This window comes from Bradysia coprophila, assembly GCF_014529535.1.
Source record: "Bradysia coprophila strain Holo2 chromosome X unlocalized genomic scaffold, BU_Bcop_v1 contig_26, whole genome shotgun sequence".
Classification (NCBI taxonomy): domain Eukaryota; kingdom Metazoa; phylum Arthropoda; class Insecta; order Diptera; family Sciaridae; genus Bradysia; species Bradysia coprophila.
The window spans coordinates 983,376-1,002,048 of record NW_023503313.1 but is presented as its reverse complement, the minus strand read 5'-3'; the positions used below and the strand labels follow the sequence as shown (position 1 = coordinate 1,002,048).

General features: G+C 36.0%; 2 protein-coding genes across 7 annotated transcripts; one reads left to right on the top strand and one right to left on the bottom strand.

Annotated features, from left to right (window-relative positions):
• Positions 1-949: 949 nt before the first annotated feature.
• LOC119069117 (F-box/LRR-repeat protein fbxl-1) lies at positions 950-7,754 on the top strand. 4 transcript variants are annotated; one of them, XM_037173012.1, is made up of 12 exons: positions 950-1,348; positions 2,681-2,864; positions 4,743-4,845; positions 4,957-5,178; positions 5,234-5,367; positions 5,433-5,609; positions 5,986-6,091; positions 6,147-6,273; positions 6,330-6,572; positions 6,625-6,732; positions 6,807-6,902; positions 7,504-7,748. In XM_037173012.1, exons 2-12 carry the CDS (start codon positions 2,793-2,795, stop codon positions 7,637-7,639), a joined length of 1,524 nt encoding a protein of 507 aa, XP_037028907.1. In that variant the 5' UTR covers positions 950-1,348; positions 2,681-2,792; the 3' UTR covers positions 7,640-7,748. The 4 variants fall into 4 exon arrangements, with proteins under 4 accessions (XP_037028907.1, XP_037028906.1, XP_037028909.1 ...); XM_037173011.1 differs by having other exon boundaries at positions 950-1,504; positions 2,663-2,864; XM_037173014.1 differs by lacking the exon at positions 950-1,348 and having other exon boundaries at positions 2,233-2,864.
• A 4,157-nt stretch (positions 7,755-11,911) lies between these two features.
• LOC119069114 (protein TRC8 homolog) lies at positions 11,912-18,622 on the bottom strand. Of its 3 annotated transcripts, none has more exons than XM_037173008.1 (8): positions 18,030-18,622; positions 17,571-17,966; positions 17,361-17,502; positions 15,352-15,526; positions 13,582-13,805; positions 13,307-13,513; positions 12,144-12,267; positions 11,912-12,086 (listed from the first exon to the last, which is right to left on the bottom strand). In XM_037173008.1, the coding sequence occupies exons 1-7, from the start codon at positions 18,572-18,574 to the stop codon at positions 12,157-12,159; spliced, it is 1,800 nt and encodes a 599-aa protein (XP_037028903.1). In that variant the 5' UTR covers positions 18,575-18,622; the 3' UTR covers positions 11,912-12,086; positions 12,144-12,156. The 3 variants fall into 3 exon arrangements, with proteins under 3 accessions (XP_037028903.1, XP_037028904.1, XP_037028902.1); XM_037173009.1 differs by having other exon boundaries at positions 13,582-13,763; positions 18,030-18,621; XM_037173007.1 differs by having other exon boundaries at positions 11,921-12,267.
• Between the last annotated feature and the right edge of the window lie 51 nt (positions 18,623-18,673).

The window sequence follows — 18,673 nt, the reverse complement described above, 5'->3', positions numbered from 1 at the left end:
ATCCGATTTTCATAAACTTTTTTTTGTCGATCAGTATTGTAAATACCTTTCATTTGACGTATCACTTATAATGTAGCTTTTAAAAGTCCGGAGATATCTTCGAAAAACCCTAAAGCACTTATTGGGCCCCAGCTCGGGAGGGGTCGACCTAAAATCGCCTATCTTCGAACTTAGCCTTTCTTTTGACATTACCAAACGGGAAAAAAAAAGAATTTTAGAAATCGGGTGTGTTTTACTCAAGTTATCGTGCAGACAGGCGGACAGACGGACATTTTTTCCCCGCTAATTTGGCATCTATGTACAACCACAATAGGTTTCCACTTATTCAGGGAGTCCAATTCGACGTGTTACAAATGTATGCGTAAACCTATAAGACCCCAGTACTTCGTACGGGTCTAAAAACGTTTTCATGTGTCGGGCCGAAAATGAGGGAGTTTTGAGATTTTTCTGGTTTTCGACCCCTTACTTAAATTTTTTGGGTATCTGTTTTGAACGATTGATTTTAGGCATTTTAGGTATACCATATCACTGTTCAGTAGACATAATAAGTTGTACATTCCTTGGATTATTACTTTGAAAATGATCCACATATTTCAACACTTATAAGTCCTCACATCCACTATAATTTCGTTGTTGTATCTCTACGTTTGTTTTGCTAAAAAACATTGCATACTCTATTGAAAGAGCCGATCAGAAAATATACTTATTTTGGATGAACTTCAATGAATGTGCTAAGGTTGTGTACGGAGATTTGTACAAGAAAAATATCATCGCCTATATGTTACAGCACATAGGAAAATGTAACACGCAAATTAAAATTAAGACAATTACACACAGACATTCGGAAATAAAAATGATACACCATGTCAAAGCTGAGCTGAGCTCGTCTAATTTGTTTTTTATGTTCACACAAGATATTCCTTTTTGCTTCGTGTACTCGCGGATCTCTTGTTTGTGGTTTTATATTAGAAAATTGAATGTACGAAAATGACTTTTATTACCATTTGTTCTATTGCATCGCGAACAACTTGTATTCCCGGCAAATCTTTTTATAGTTTTTTGTTAGTTACACACTCATCGTGTATGTGCTCCGCAAAATAGTCACGTTTTAAAAAAGACTAAGGGCTCTCTCTCGGTCTGATCCCCAAATAAAATTAATTTTTTTTTGTGTCATTTTAAATGGAGTTATGTGCGCGACGATTCGGTTCATTTCATTTAAATAAATGGATTGAGTGAACTCAAGTGTTAAAACGTTAAACAATTCTGTCTTTTAAACCCGGAACTTTATAGTAAAAAGAAAATCAGTTCAAACGTTAACGGTCAACAATCAAAAGTGTCGGTGGAAAAAGTAATAAATTCTCTATCAGTACAGTAGTCTGCAATTGATTTGAAATTTGCACACAAAAAATTGCAACGAATTACTTATGACCTGTAGACACGTAATAATCGACATTAATGCAACATTAAACCGGGAATATATGCTGAATGAATGCCTGCTTGTATTGTACATATATTTATCTTTAAAACGGGGATTATAGTAACATATTTCTTGCTACACATATTTATAACACTACGTTCATCAGTTTTTGGTACATTAGCAGTGGGTTATACACGATGGTGTGCTGTATGTCGGATACATAGTAATGTTTAAGTTAGAAATTTCATGACAAAATCAGTTGCCAAAAAAACAATCGAGGTGACCTAGACAGACAAAATTTTATAAACAAAATACTAATTTAATTGATGGTTTATTGTTATGTCTTCACCGTTTGATTATAGCGGGGATTACACAATGTAGTATAAATTCAGGATTGAGTGCCGCATATTCGTTCTTTCTTTTCTCTTTTAAATTAAAGTTGTATATACTCGAATGTGTACCGGAGAATCACAAAGTTTAAGGGCTTCGTCGACTATATTAGTTTTCGTAATACTTTTTTTTTAATATTGTGGACAGAGCGGGAATTATACTTATACCAGTGGAGTCGACGGTCTAGAGTTCTATCTACGTACGGATGGAGTGAATGGTTCAAATTTGCTGAGAGAAATCATCTAGCCTAAAAACAACATGTCCATCCGATGCATTTTGTATTCAAAACGAAAACCCATAGATATTTTCGAATTGTTCCCTTCATCTTAAAAACGGAAACACATTGCTCGTCGAAAATTTACAAAATAAATTTTGATCGTGAAATTTATTTCGGCGCACGATTGGCTCTATATAGTTTTCTGAGTAGCATAATCCCGCTATATTTGAATTTGTGAACAGGAAAATCAACGTAAGAAAATAATTTCGTGTTCTACGAGTTGGTCGTTGCTTACATAAAAAACTGATTTGTTTTTTAACATAAAACACCTGATGGAATTATCTAAGTTATCGCCCTTTACATTTCGGCATCACACTTTCCGAGCCAAAATATTACCAAATTAAAGAATTGTCGGTAGTCACAAATTAAGATGAAAGTAATATTTTGGGTCATCGTCCCTCAACAATTTCAATTTTTTGTAACCAAAAAACACACCTAAGACATACCTCAAAAGAAAATTTAATTTTCCGATGAAAAGTCAGCGTAAATATGTACGACTATAATAGTTCCAAATGTTTGTGTTTGGTTGGAACGGATGATTCTCTAACATTTTGTTTTATAAACAAATTTATTTAAAGAAAAGAATAATTTCCCAGACAGTGTCAGTCGCAAAACGATTTATCTGATTTGATTTCGGTTTAGAAAAGCAATTAAATGAAAACATAAAGTTGAAAGTGTAACTTGAAACATACAATTTCGGTATTAAATATGGATTCATGGGGTGGTGCATTGACGAATGCATCTGTCAGAGATGATTCGAGTTATCACAAAACGATTATGGTGAGTAAATTTACTGAAAGTTAAGCTAATTATTAAATCTCAGTTCAAAATTCAAATTGTGTTTTCGTAGTCTTAAACTGCCGGTTAAAATTTTCATGAGATTTTCTAAGCAGTTTATACTGTTACTTTAGTTATTAAAACGTTTTTTTGGTTGATCTTAAATACGTTAAAACAGAACATTCGATATTTTTAACGTTGCGAATTGGCAACGGACCATTTTAATATCATATGAGTGAGTGTTACGTTACATTGAAAAATGAATGAAGAAAAACTCATCTTGCCCAGCCAGCCGCGGATTTGAACAAAATGATATTTACTTCGATTTACTTCTCGATAATAGACGTGAGGTATATACTTACCAAGGAAAGTTCCAAGGATGTATTTTAGATTTTATCAGAGTGTGACACATCTGCTTATCATTTGTTTCCTTTCCGGCCATCCAAGGTTTGTCTTTAATTTTATTCGCTATTTGGCATCTTTGTGTACTTTAGACTTTACGCTTTTACTCTAAATCGCCTCAATACTAACAACACACTTTCTACGGTTAGTAGTGGTCGAGTCAAAACGTACCATAAATACCATAATCATAACGTCTAAATAAGAAAAGCTTGACAGGTCAGTAATTGGCACAGCAGGTTTCTAGTTCAAATAACCACTCCAAAGGTCTTCTCTAACTATCGTTAGTACAATATATCGAAGGAAGACAAAATTTACTCTTTACAATTCTACCTTCGATATTGTTGTTACAACGGATTGTGGAGACTTATGGAGTCATTATCTCAACTCATAGTCCCATTACTTTTTTTTGTGAAGCGGCTGTAGTGGAACCACAACTTATTGCGTTATTGAAACCATTGAATTCGTGTTCAGTACACCGAGACCTATCAAACACACTATGACTAAATTTGTGCACATTTCAAAAGTTTCAAATTGTTGTCAGAATTCTGTGGAGAAAAGTAAATCTTTCTTTGGCATTATTGAGAAAACGATGCATCCTACGCAACACGGCTTGAAATGACACTAACACATCTACTGCCGAAGCAGAATTAAGATCTAGATGATCTAAATATGATCTAAATGTGTGTAGATTTTCACTCGAGGTCGCATTGTGGGCCTAGCATCATAGCATTTAGAAAATCCTACTTTTCGTCACTGAGTTTAGAAAGTAACTATTTCTTGAGTTGATTATTTTATGCAAATCACTGCATCGGTCTACAGTTTTTCTCTTTTTGCAAAATTATAGTAAACTAGTAAGTGCACCTTTTTACTCAAGGATTCAAAGTTCCTGAGTTGTTCCGATTCATAAAACACATTCCGGCGAAACGTTCTCAAAAATTGTTGCAATATTCATTGTAAATAGTAATAAACGAAAGTCAATTGAGGAAAATTATGAATTCTCTCAATTGAAATCCGAATCACTACACACATAAGAAACATCTAAAATTTTCTCTGTTGTATTCAATGTATAGTTACAATCTCGTTGAACATCCGAAAAAAAAAATTAAATTCATCTCTATCGATGAGGCGAGGGAAACATATTCTAAAAATAACAACAAACGAACCACGAAGAGTTATTTTGGAATTCAATTTTTTTTTCTTATTCATACGAAACATTTCTCTAACGAAGAGTTCGTATATGTAATAAAGTGTAGAGTGGTTGATTTTCCAATTAAAATTCGTGGATAAAAAGACACAAAAATCGATCATGGAAACCGATATTTGGGGGCAATTAGCGCTAGAAGCGACACAAGTGTATCTAAGCGATGGTGTTAAGCGTAGTCCGTTTGCGGATACGGTAAACGTTGATTTTTTGTTTGACTGCACCAATTTCATTCGTCATACAAACATTCGATTTGAATAAAGAAAATTATTTTTCAGACAATCGAAAAATTGCCAGATAAAGTTCTGCTCAACATTTTCTCCTACCTATCACATTTGGAAATATGTCGAATGGCAAGAGTTTGTCGCCGGTGGCGGACAGGTAATGTAGAATTTGTTATAGTTTTGTGGTGTGAGAAAATATCATTACAAATGAACATTGCCATTTTTGTCAGTTCATTGTTCCATTAACGGAAAAATCGACTTTTCACAGCTGCTTACGATACACGGCTTTGGCGTAATGTATCGCTTCGACCCGAAGTATCTGGCTTACATGTGGGATCATTAGAATCGCTGTTGGCATTAATATCGGTTCGATTTGGTCCGTCTCTGCGTTACATAGAACTACCTATTGAGCTCATCACACACACCGTCTTACACGAGCTGTCCGCGAAGTGCCCCAATTTAACGTATATGTTATTGGACTTTTCGACAGGTGAACAGTGAAATTGTAGGAGTGCCTGCCTTTTTTTACTAATGAAACATTGTAGCTATGCAGCTGCACGATTTTAGTGAAATGCAAGCGTTTCCAACCAAACTCCGATACATGTGCATTTGTTTGTCGGAAGTTATTTTCATGGAAGGTTTCATGCGAAAAATTTACAACTTTATTAACGGCTTGGAGGTTTGCAGGAACGATTGGTAATAAACTGAAAAACTGAATGGATTTTTTTTCTCGGTGACTCGTAGGTGTTGCATCTAATTGGCACCTATGAAAAGGTCGAGGAGGAAGAGGAGGAAATTTATGAGGTCATCAACGTACACAAATTGAAATCAGCAACGCCGAATCTTCGGGTCATCAATCTTTATGGAATAAATTTTATTGATGATTCACACATCGATGCATTTAGTTCGAATTGCATACAGGTTTGTGAGACAATTTTTTTTCGTCGGCGTGATAAAACCATAAATTTAAGTAACGTGCTTGCAATACATATGTGTGGGTCCTGGGTCATTAATGACTTCCTTGAAAGTAGTTTCTGCATTGCGTAATTGCTCGAAAATATTTGTGAATAGACAGATTGTCACTTTGACCTGTACGTTTGATAAAAGTTACCTTAGAATCGAAGTGCTTAAAAGGTTGAGTATTTTTCAATCTATCCCGATAATTCGGATGAAAATTGCTTTTGTTTCATATTTCATGCCTGCGCATATGCAGCAAATAAACCCAGGGTAACAGGTTTTCAGTTAGGTCTTTCAGATGTTGGAAAATCAAATTTTCAAAAGTAATTTGTTTTCCCAGTTGGAATGCTTAGCAGTGAATTTCTGCAATAAAGTCACTGGATCTACGCTAAAAATGCTGATTTCCCGATCAAAGCGGCTAACTTGTCTTCTGATGAACGGCACAAGTAAGTAGCCGATATCCCATTTTACATAAAAAGTTAAGCCAAAGTTGTCTTACAGGCTTGAAGTCCGAATACGTTCTAGAAGTAGAATGGGACAAATGTTCGTTGCAAGAACTGGATATAACAGCTACAGATTTGTCAACTGAATGTCTTATCGATCTATTGACTCGAATACCGAGTTTGAGGTAGAAATTGATTAGTTTCGGGCGGTTGGAAAAGTCATTTTTCGATTCAATTCCAGATTCCTATCGGCTGGACAAAATAACGGTTTCAATGACATGGTGCTAAAATCATGGATGGAAATGGGCAATGCTCGCAATTTAATTGCTCTTGATTTGGATTCGTCGGACAATTTGAGCGATGAAGCACTGAATAAGTTCTTGTCACGTCATGGCCCTCAGCTGAATGCATGCGTACTATCTGGTATGCCTCATATCACCGATCAGTTGTGGATGGGAGTGTTACCAATATTAACAAACGCAAGGTAAAGGTAAAATAATCTCGATGCAAAGATTACGAAAGTTTGTTCACCTCAGGATTATTGTCATGGGAACCAATGAGAAGTTAAGTGTTAACATTCATGTGGATCAGTTGATGGATGCAATTGCTTCGAATTGCGGAAATCTGGAGAGATTAGAGCTCAGGTAGAGTATGAAAGAAAAGTGTTGAAGTTTGAGTGTGGATGTTGAACTGGGATTCAATAAATTTACTTTTTCAGATGGGATCCCGAGAATCTACGTTTCTCCGATAAGAGTCAAAAGGCAATCGATTTACTTCGCGTTAAGTGCCTTAAATTGCGGTGCATGGTATTAAGGTAATAATACAAAAGAGTTGGAGTACTTACATTCCTGTTTATTCTCGATTTTTGCGGTGACTGTTTCCATCCATTTTCGGATTCAGGTCGCTCCAAGGTTTGATTAACCTAAAATTGAATTGCTAAGCTTCGTTGACAATGCTTATGTCTGAACGAAAAGTTGCAATGTCTTCACAATGTTCAATCATTTTAAATTGACAAAAGATTCGTTGATTTCAAAGGTTTATATCACTGATAGAACGAACAGTAATTTTGACACGTGTTTTCACAATCAGAAGATGCACAATCAATTAGAGGATATCTCCCTTATATTGGAGTTTGATGATTCTTTACAGCTGTCAATTTACTTACTATGTGTCCTCAGTGAACCAATGTTACCTCAAACCAAACGTTTAGAGCGCAATCTTTTAACAATTTTATCCCCAATATTCAAACTAGCTCGGGCCTGTCAATTTAGTGCCTGCGGATCAAATAGATCAATTTTTCGAGTCGATAACAGAAATGATCTTCACAATCCCAAATAAAACTAAAACATTTTTTGCAAAGGGGTCGTCCATAAATTACGTAAATCGATTGCTAAGAATTTACTCATTTTTCACAGTGACGGAAGATACTACGAAACGGTGAAGGCAAACTTTGAACGAGCTGATCGCACAACGGTTGTAAGGACAACTACTTGCTGCCGTGTATCAGCGTATCATTTACTTAAAAATTACAACGATTTGGTATTCAACTAGGTCACAATTTTAATAGTAAATTTAATTTGTTTCTCTTTTATAAATCTTAAAATCAAAATGTTGTTTTTGTGCACAGATAAAATCGTTTCTTTTAATGAATAATTTACAGCTCGAAGTTTTCTTTTTCTTTGTTCATTTATTTATCCAATAGACCGTGTGCGATCTTAAGAAAAAAAAATCATATTTCAATAAAAAGAAGATTTACCATGAAAACCATTGAAAAAAAATATTTAATTTTTTTATACAAATTATTGAAAAATATTGTTGCCATCCCGATGCCATCCCACTTATTAGAATCTTAGTGAGAATCTAATTAGAATGAATTAGAATGGTTCGGATATCCTTTTAGTTTCATTCAAATTACAGCTTTTAAAGTGAGATCACGGCAGAGTAAAATAAACCATTCGATATATCAGTCTTTTACTTGCTACTGATATATCGAATGGTTAACTTTACTCTGTCGTGGTGAGATATAAGATCAATCAGGCATTTTTCAGATATTCAGTTCACACTTTTGTTCTACAGAATAATAATCTACATCAATTAAAAATAAATTATTTATACTGCACACGGTCTATTACTTATTCAGCAGCGAATTACATTTAAAGTGTTTCTTTTGTGGTTGTATTCTTTCCTGTTTTCTTCGCAAGCAATGAAAATATCAACCAAAAAAATATCTTCCGAAAACCATAATAATCTAGTTACAGTTCGCAATTTGTTAGAAACGTTTCCTTTAGAAACATGTCCACCACAAAATAACGGCGTTTGAAACCTGATGTGCTACACCACTTATGACGTAGAATATTTGTTCTGATGACATCGTTTTTGTCCCTTTACAGCCTTGTATTGGGGGGCCTAACATCGATTGTAAATCTCAGTGACCTTACATGGAAAGGACTAGAGAGACCAAGTTGGTGTAAAAATACAGAAGGCATGAGTGTCAAATGACGGCTGATTAACACGTAGGGGATAATAATCAAAAGTGAAATTTTTGATTTTTACAAATTTATTTGGAGGTATTCCTCGAATCTTTTAGCACTTTCCGGCGTGCCTAAAGTTGACAACTCACAATAACCAGCAACGTGTTAAAAAAATTAAAGTTTGATTGAGAGCTTAACAAGGTGCGAATGTTCGAAGACAGACTTTGATACCAATTTTGTTCGACTACGATGCAATCTGACTGAGATGCACACTACGGCTATAGCATCGTTATAGGACACTACTACGACCTAGAACAAAAATGTGCCAATTCGAGATAGGTTTGAAATTGTTACTTTTTTAATTGGATCTGGCCTAACACCGTAGTAGTAAAATAAAGAAAATTTACAATTTCATATAAAAATGTAAATTAATGCGCTAAGGTTCATCATATCCTTAGTCAATTTCTTCAAAATAGAAAGGTCAACTTCTTTCGTAACATGGACTTTCCCTTCCGAATGAAACTACATTCAATATCCCACTTGTTACTTGGTTTCTATCAAATCAACAACACATTAGAAAACGTTTATCATCAAATGGATAAATGAATTTCGTGACATTTCTTTTTGAAGGGACATCCCTTTTACCAATAGATATTACTTTGAGTTCGCAAGAAAATTGATTGACCTTTTCCATGCCACGGGACAAAATTGCAGATTTTTTCTCGAAATTTGCCTCCTTCGCATGAAAAGTTCTTTACGTATCTGTTGTGAACGGAAGATCTTAATCACGGAGGCCATAATGCACTCTTATTTTAAAACTCGAATGCAAAAAATTATTGCACAAATCTGAGGTGAATTTCTCCCGAGTACAAAAAGGGCTCAAAAGTGAATAGAAATATGCTGATATTTAGGTCACATTGTATTCTGACTCGTTACTATTCAATAAATATGTTTACTAACAAAATAAGGGTGGGGTTTTATGTTGCTTACATTGAGTCAGTTAAAAATTATTGTTGAGACTTTAGTAGTCGTTGTTAAGTAACATTTATTTTGCGTTAAAAAGGCAGAATTATAAAATCTTCTTCCAAAAATCTGGAAGCCAAGACTGAAAGCTAGCAACACTGTATGTGACAGTTCGATTGAGAGAAAAAAGGAGAAAAACCACCAGAACGATCAACCATCAAATTTGTGATTAAAAGTGAATAAAAAAAGTAGATCGAATATGCGCTCAAAAACCGGAATGGTAAACATTATTTTGATTGGAAATCGTGTTTGTTGTTGTCGTTTTTGTGATTGTTTTTCGAATAGGATTACGTGTCAACATGAGTCTTATTGATAATAATATGGGTGACGGAGGGTGACACGCAAAATTTTTTTGGTAAACTTTTTCTTCTAGATTTTTTTGGCTTAATTTTTGCTTTGACAATTTTTGCGTACAAGCGCAGAATGCGTCACCTACAGCGATATCAGTTGTTTTGGAAGCATGCCCAGGGACTTGCGTCACTTTTACTCTGAGTGTTTTTGACTGATACGTAACAACAATCATAGCCGACACATGTAGTTATAGTTTTAAAAAAAAGTTGTTTGTGCATCAAATAGTGAATCTGTGCCGCCCTTTCATTAATATATATTATGCACCTGTTGCCAAGATTGATATTTTGTCGTGTAGGACATTATTGCCCTAGCCGAAGGCGTGGGCCATAATGCCTACACGTCAAAATAACAGTCTGGCAATAGGTGCATAACATATTTTATCTGTCGAGAACAGATATATCGAGATAAACAAAAACTCCCTAGAGGGATAAGCTCGAGATTATCGTTCTAGACAGATAAAAACATTTATATGATCAGAAGAAAGTGGTAATTTTTCAAAGTCTGGCTGATGTCCTAAATCTTCAACGAATACACAAATTACCGGCGACTGACGCTAGTAGAAGTCTTCGTTATCGTGCTGTTTGCCGGATTCGTTTTCGTTAACGTAATTTTGACAATGTTGCATCAGCACACTCGGCCAACTCATCAACCGCAAATTAACAGCATTGAAGAGTCGTATACAAATCTCAATTGTGCATCCTCGTTTATACCAAACTACCCAAAAGTGATTTAGTTCGTGTTGGTTACAGATCTTTGCCCAAATGTCATGAGAGATATTTCGATTATTTTTTCTTATAATTTTTCTTCAACATTAAATAAATTAGGGTTCTGCTCCCATCAGAGGATAGAGCACTATTATTATCATTATTACTTTAATCAATATTAATCAAATTAATATGTTTTCAGGAATTCCTTTACTGTATTACTATACCATGTATAATAAGCGTCACAGTTCAAAGGGAAAAAATGAACAAGTTGACATATACTTCTTCTTTTCATATAGAAATCCATAATTTCGTGGTCAAAAAATGTTTGACACCGTTTTGTAATAACCAAGTTTCTATCATTTAAAAAATGTCTCTAAACATGTTTATTGCAAAATGCTGCTGAAATATTAATAATTATGTACCTGCTGCAATATAACGAGCATTACACGTTCGCTACGCTCGTTCGTGTTATGTACAGAAGTGTAATGAGAGTGTATTGCAGTAGGTGCATATATTATTTTATCGCATACGGTGTGTGTGTATTGTGCCCTATATACACGACGTAAACTTTTTATCACTCCTTTTGAGCCATTAATCGTAAATAATAATTCTGTTCTGACCAAATTTTGAACCCATGACACTAAAACCAATTTCTCATGAAGCAACATCTCTAACCATCACGTAATTTTCCGAACATTTTATCAACCACAATATAAATTTCAATTAGCTTATTTCCTCAAGCAATCTTACCATTGGTTAAATGTATGTGGAACGTAGCTCTCTGTTTTTCATTTCAAAAGTTCACTTTTCGCAGCTGGTTGCAAACAACCTTGTATGTAACACGTTGCGAAACCTCTTTTCGCAACTTTTTGCATAAATTACTATTTCGACACTTGTCTGTGTATAAATGAAGACACATTACATTGCCGTTTGTTGATCTATCAGTCTTTCGAGTACTGGCCGCGCCGCGCGAAAATCATATTCGTATTTTTCATGAGCGCTCGATTTCGCGTGCGATTATCATCAGCCTTAAGAATACGACCTGAACTAATTTTAACTTGGTTTCAATTCCTGGTCCGATTTCAGGCTGCGAGATTTTAAGTAAGGCTCGATCTGATTACTTCATTCTGGTGTTAAGTCGTATCAGGCTCAGACATTTTTAAGTCGGTTTCGGTAAAGCCGACCTTTTACGAACTTTAGTTGAATCCGAAGAACGTCTATCATGTCGTCGACGACAACAGTTTTCCACGATTGATAACTTAGTGAAACTATACACTTTCTTAGCGTGTCTATTATATTGAATTAGAGAAAATAGACTAAAAAACAACAACAACAACAACAAATCAAAACAAAAACAAATAATTTCTACCTATTGTCCATTGCGTTAATATTTATCACAAATCATCATCACTTTGGCTAATGAAAAACTTCGTAATGTATTGAAAGCTGTAAATAATTTATTTATTAATTAAATAGAAAAACGAATCCTTAAAATTGATTTACTGAACGATTTGGTTCATTCTACATCGTCGGTGTTGTCATTTTCTGTATTATGCATTACTGACGCTTGTGTACCTAATCTGAATTGAGCATTGCTTGGCGCTTGTGTGAGAATATCGGCAACATTCTGAAAGCAAAAAAAAAATCTCGTTTTGATATTCTTTCAATTAAAACCGGTGCAAAGTTGGCAGTGCAAACTGCAAAATTTAGTAGTTTTACTACACAGAGCACCTGTTGCGTTTATGTTACGAATTTGAATGTTTTTTTTCTTGAAGGATTCTCTAAGTTTATCTGACTTTCGTTAGCGGCCGTTACGAGCTCACAAATTTAAATTTTAGTAGAAAATAACCGAATAGAGGATTTACTGCGGTCGGTCGTGTTTTGACTGCATCTTTGGTATTATTTGTAGGGTCAGTTTTGCTCGAAGAGTCTATAAATATAAGGTCAATTTCACACAACAATAGCCACTCTAAAGGACATCTCCCCTTGTCACAGTTTCCGGTTTCGGGCGCAACGAAAGATTATCTCAAAACATTTTGACTGACAAATTAAGAATTTTTTAGCTTTAACTAGGAATAAGCTGATCTAGGAATAAGCTGATCTAGGAAAATTACTCATTCCAGTTGAAAAGAGCAAAAAAGTCCATTCGGAAGTGGATGGATTTTTGAGTGATACAGAAACTTATAACTTCTTCGGAGGCCCAGCTCTTTTTCGTAGTCCTAGCACTTCTTCGGAGTCCTAGCACTTCTTCGGAGTCCTAGCACTTCTTCGGAGTCCTAGCAGTTCTTCGGAGTCTTAGCACTTCTTCGGAGTCCTAGCACTTCTTCGGAGTCCTAGCACTTCTTCGGAGTCCTAGCACATCTTCGGAGTCCTAGCACTTCTTCGGAGTCCTAACACTTCTTCGGAGTCCTAGTACTTCTTCGGAGTCCTAGTCAGAGACCTCGAAAGAGACTGTTAGCTATGCTGCAACTATTTTTCCATATTTCTTCCTTCTTTCAAATATTCGGAAGAAATCCCAAGGATCACAAACCATGTCCAAAAAGTCATTATTTTACGAATAGTAGTCACGACTTCTGTGCAGTTATTGTGAAGTATTATCTGCCTCCTTCCGCATATTTCACGCATGAAGTCCTAGCTGCTATTCTGTCAAAATGATAAACTCTTACCTCAGCTGCATTCTGCAATGGGATGTTTCGACTAGCCGCACTATTCTCATTTTGTTCCGCCTCATAAACCTTCTCATTTGGTACTGGCTCCTGATGCATGATTATTTCATGACACAACGGACACCGATCTTGCACATACAGCCATTTTCTCAGACAAACACCGTGGAAATAGTGTCTGCATCGCGTTATTTTGGCGGATGTCATTTCCTGAAAAGAATATTTTCAATGAAAAAAAAATGGACGAACTGGCCAATCCGCGCTGTTTAGTCATTTACTTGATAACAAATCGCACAAACATCATCCAACGTCCGAAGTTGATGCTCGTTAGCCTCCGGCAACGATGATATCTTATGAACAGCCGTTCTCCGTTTCATAAACACGGCCCACCCAGCACGGGCTTCACACCATATATTGAAATAGGCATGAATGCCCATCATTAAGGCTCTAATTGCACCGCCTAAATCAAAAAAATACAGGTTCGCTTTGAAACTAAAGTACTCTACAAAGAAAGTGAAAAACCGAAAAATAAAAACTTAAAATTAATAAGCGTGAAATGTGACAACGATGTGTGAATGGATGAAGATGATGAAATTGTTTTAAGTGGATGTTTCCCTGCTGTGAAGTGGCTTCACCGGTAAAGGTAAGTATCTACGAGATATTATTTCCTAATTACTTCGAACATTTAAAAACCAGTTGAGAACAAGATTGCTGCGAAGATAGCCCCCTTGCGATTGCGAACCCTTTTATGAATATATTTAAATTTATACAATCAAACATAAGGTGCGTATACTAGCAACACGTGGCAAGTACAAACCATACTTTGTGGAAACTCGAAAATTGAAACGCTTTTCCTGAACAAGACCATTTGTTGTCGTAGAAGCTTTCAATACTCGAAGAATCCTATAACTTTCTAACTTTGTGAAATAAGTCTTTAGTGGCTATTTTTCCCGAGCTGTGAAAATTCCGTAAAATGCAGTTTGTTCTTATTACTTTACCGGATTCATTTACTATCTAAAAAGAAACTTAGAAAATTGCTTACAATTTACAGGATCTGTAGGTGAACTACATAAAACTACACCACAAAGGCTCGTGATCTAGTTGAATTCCAAAAACTTTCCTCTCACCAGACCACCGAGCAAATGGTTAGGCGATTTGGTTTGGACCTGCCTATCCCTAATTAGTGTCAAATCAATATTATTCCAAAGTCAGAATTTAATTTTTTTTATCTAGCCCATCTAGCCTCTTAGTCGCTTTCCTCATTCAAAGTCTCGTGGGGGGTATTGCTTTAGAGTTTCGAAACACTGGAAACCTTATCTAGTAACAATGACGTTACTCTGATGTGTCAGGTCACTCGGGAATATTGGGCAACGAAAAAGCCGAATGGCCATGCATATTGATGCAAATACAGGTCTGATGAAGTCCCTATTGAGAAATGAGATGGAAAAAACCATCGGAAGAGATGGAATGATTTAAACACTTGTAGGCAGGCTAAAGAATTTTTTGAGGGCTGTAATACGACGACCACCAAATTTGTGCTAACCCTAGGGCGAGGTTTTAAAGATTACCTAACACCTGAAGAGCGAATTAAAAAGGAAATGCCAGATTTGATGTCTCTTATTATAAGTAGCAAATGGCTGATGGAGACCGAAAAGGATGGATGACCGTGGAACGGAGGTATAGCACAATGGACCCAACAAAGATGGCCTGAGTGTTTTGTATTATTGCTTGATTTCGTTCTTTCTGACTAGCTAGATAAAGTTTTGCCCAACGGTACTTTTGTTTAGAAGGAAATTCTATTTAAAAAAATGTAATTGTTTGATGTATAAGCCTCCGAATAAATCTAAATCTAGCCTCTTAGACCCCTAGTACTTTGCATTGCGCTAAAAATGTGTTTGAAATCTCTGAGACACTTTTCTCTTGCAGTTCGAGCCAATGTGATATTAGACGATGTGTTAGTAAGTATGCTTGCTACATCGTGCTGTGTTAGTACAATGAAAGGGAAGAAAAATGAAAAAAATAAACAAACAAAATTGTCGATATCTTACCTGACTCAAACACCAATATCCAAGCACCATTGAAAAATAGGAATATACCGAAGCAGAATTCAACCGAATTACCAAATGCTCTGATATAATAAACGTAATCGTCAAGCTTCTCCCAGAACGTTTGACGGCGAGCGTCCAACAAGAACAGCGTATACGTGGCAATACTCACAAGTACCTGCAATATCACATCATGAAATGAGAAAAAATCATTTCAAAGGGAACTGTTCGATTACATAACATTTTTAGGTACACAGCAACGTGTTACATAACATTTCTGGCTGTACCTTCTAATGGATGAAATGCGTCGCAACGCACGTACCAGCAAATTAAAATGTCATTTTAGAAGAGGAAAATATAAACTTCGAATTATATGGAAAAAGTCGCACAAGATAAGAGTTTGTTTGATGCGCCGTGCCAATTAATTTTATGTAAGACGACATACTGATAACATTTCGGTAGCTATATTCAGTAGATATATGAGATACCATCAGCTATCCATGATACAAGTAATTTTCAGATTTCGATCAATGAGCGTAATAATGGGCGTACTAACAGACCTAAAAATAATCGTTTTCGAAATAAAATTTCATTTTTGTGAGAGAATTCCCTGATCGAATTAACAGACCATCCAAGTTCATTAAACCTAATCGATTTTATTTCTGTACGGCGTCATTAAAAATTAAAGGGCCCAGTATGACACTTTAAAATGTATAAAAATGATGAATTTTATACTAACGATGCCGAAGTATTGACGAAGACTGTTAGAACAGAAAATTAAAAAACGATTTCTATAAAAGTGACAAAAGTTGGGACGAAATAACCGGAACGAGTATCGAAGAACATTATACAACATTTCGGTTATTACGTTTGCGAATCACTATATTGGTTAACGGAGCCAACACAACGAACGATTTTTTTTTTCGTTTCGTAACAAAAGAAAGCGTGAAGACGTGCGAATATAATGACAGTGTAAGTACGTAACAACATGCATGTGTTGTGTGGATTCGATACAGGTGTGTAAACTCAGCCAATAAAATGCAAACACAAAGTGATGTCAGTGTATACCCATGGTATAACATTAATGAGTCAAAATAGGTATAAAGTTGCACAGTATATCGATTAATGTTGAAGTTACCCTTGAGATTTCTAATGAAATTTTATTTTTGATACCATTAAAAATTAACAGAAAAGAAAACCTGCATTCTTTTACTAGTTCAATGCTACTGGTCAATATTCAAGTATAATGTATAACAATGACTACTGTTATGGATCTGTTCAGCATTTGAAGGGCATTTTTTTGATAGACTTTAGAATTGAATTTGTTGATTTCAAAACAGTTAATGACAAAGCTTATCAATAAATTCATCAAACCGAACAAAAGAAGTTGAGTGTGTGTGCAGACCTTATCGCTCAGATTTATCGATGCATTTTTAATGTAAACTTATCTCGAAATTAATTCACACACAGGTCCGGATAGACATTTAAAAGAGCATTTGGTGCGCCTACAAGGAACTGGATTGCTTTCTGTCAACTTCACAAAATTAAATTCGAATTTACTTGACCACGCACTATAATCTCCGCCACGAGTGTAGTCTAAGTTAAAGTTAGTTCCGACCTTTCAGTACACTCACGATATTTAGATATTTTATGATTAGATCGAGTGGTAAGTGGACTGGTAAATCTTGTACAAATTCAAATGTTAGACAGGACGTTTTCTGAATTTATCGCCCATTATGAGCTGCTAGCCTGTCCTGACCTTAACATACAAATCGATTTATGCATTCGATTAAGCTGAGACTTTATCAGTTTTTAATGATAAAAAAACAACAATTGACGTGACACAAAAAGACAAATAAACAAAAACACACAATCTGCAATGTCATAATTATAAGAGAAAAAAAATATTTTTTTTCTCTGTATCTTTGCCTTTGTGTAACATCATGATAATGTACCGTGATCGTGACATTCGGTTTATTTGAATCTAGAAAAAACAAAACAATTTTCCTTACCTTAACTATAACTTCGACTGAGAAGGCAGTCACTGCCAGTAACCATGTTGATGGTGAATGTTTCGTCCAAAGCACTGTCAGCAAAGCGATCGGTGCCACCAGCAGGAACAGGCACACAAGCAATGCTCTTGCATGCCGTTTTCTATAGTAAATTGAGAGTAAAATTGAAATCCAATGATGAATGCACTGGCTACAGGCTAAACGAATTACTTGGATGGATTTCTGGCTGCGCTTAGTGACATCAAAATCGGTGCAACGATATTGTGGAAAAAATGTAGCAAGGCCGTTATCAACAGACAGAAATTGCGGCACAATCGAACAAATCGTTTTTCTGGTGTCAGCGATGTCAGGCCAGTTTGTAGGGCCAGAATGTAGAAGAGGATCGCCGAAACCGTACCAATCGATTTGTCTTCGTCATAGTCTTCCGATAGTAGGAAAAGTTGAAATAGTTTCCCGATGTAGTGACAAATAACCGACACAATGCTGGTCATACCGAGCACAGCGGTTAGGGTTTCACAGCCGCCCACTAATAGACTTTGTGCTGCCGTTAGCCACGGAAGAACCTCTTTGGAGAAAACAATCGTTGAGAACAGCTGTTCAATAATACTGTAACAGAATACTCATTGCAGTGGAACGAAACATTGAACTGGGAAGGTGAAAATTGGTTACCGTAATATCCAAAAAGCTCGCAGGACACACGGCACATTCAGTCGTTGCCATTCGTTTTCAACTAGCGCCGATAGACCGAAATTCGTGGCGAAATTCCGGGCATGCTGGTAACCGTTGAATAGAGTCTTGGCAACATCAAACGATGAACTCCACATGGCAATTTTCGATAGCACAAGAGGTAATATAGCTGCAAAGGCTGGTGAATGTTTCAGCAATTGATGAGGCAACGGTAACATAGCCAATAGTAGCGGCATCAAGAAATTGTACGGAATCAATTTCTGAACAATGTCATTTCTCGGTCCCAGATGGATGTACGCAAAGATCAGTCCAATCAACCACTGAGCGAGAAAATGTGGCAATATTGAGACGGCTACTCCGCCCGGATCGAGAATGCTGGTCATATTCAATGACAAAATGTCTTCTAATAAACTGGGTCCATCGGTGATCAGATTGATCGCTGAAATATTGCTCCAATATGATAGGAAAATTAATCCAACGGAAAAGATGTACATGTAAACGATAGCGAGGTGGCGAGTCCATAGCATAAAAACGCATACTGCACAAGCACAACCTGAAACGAAATCATCTCGTATCTATACACATTTGAAAGGACAAAGTCTCTGTATAAAGCGTAGAATCTCTCC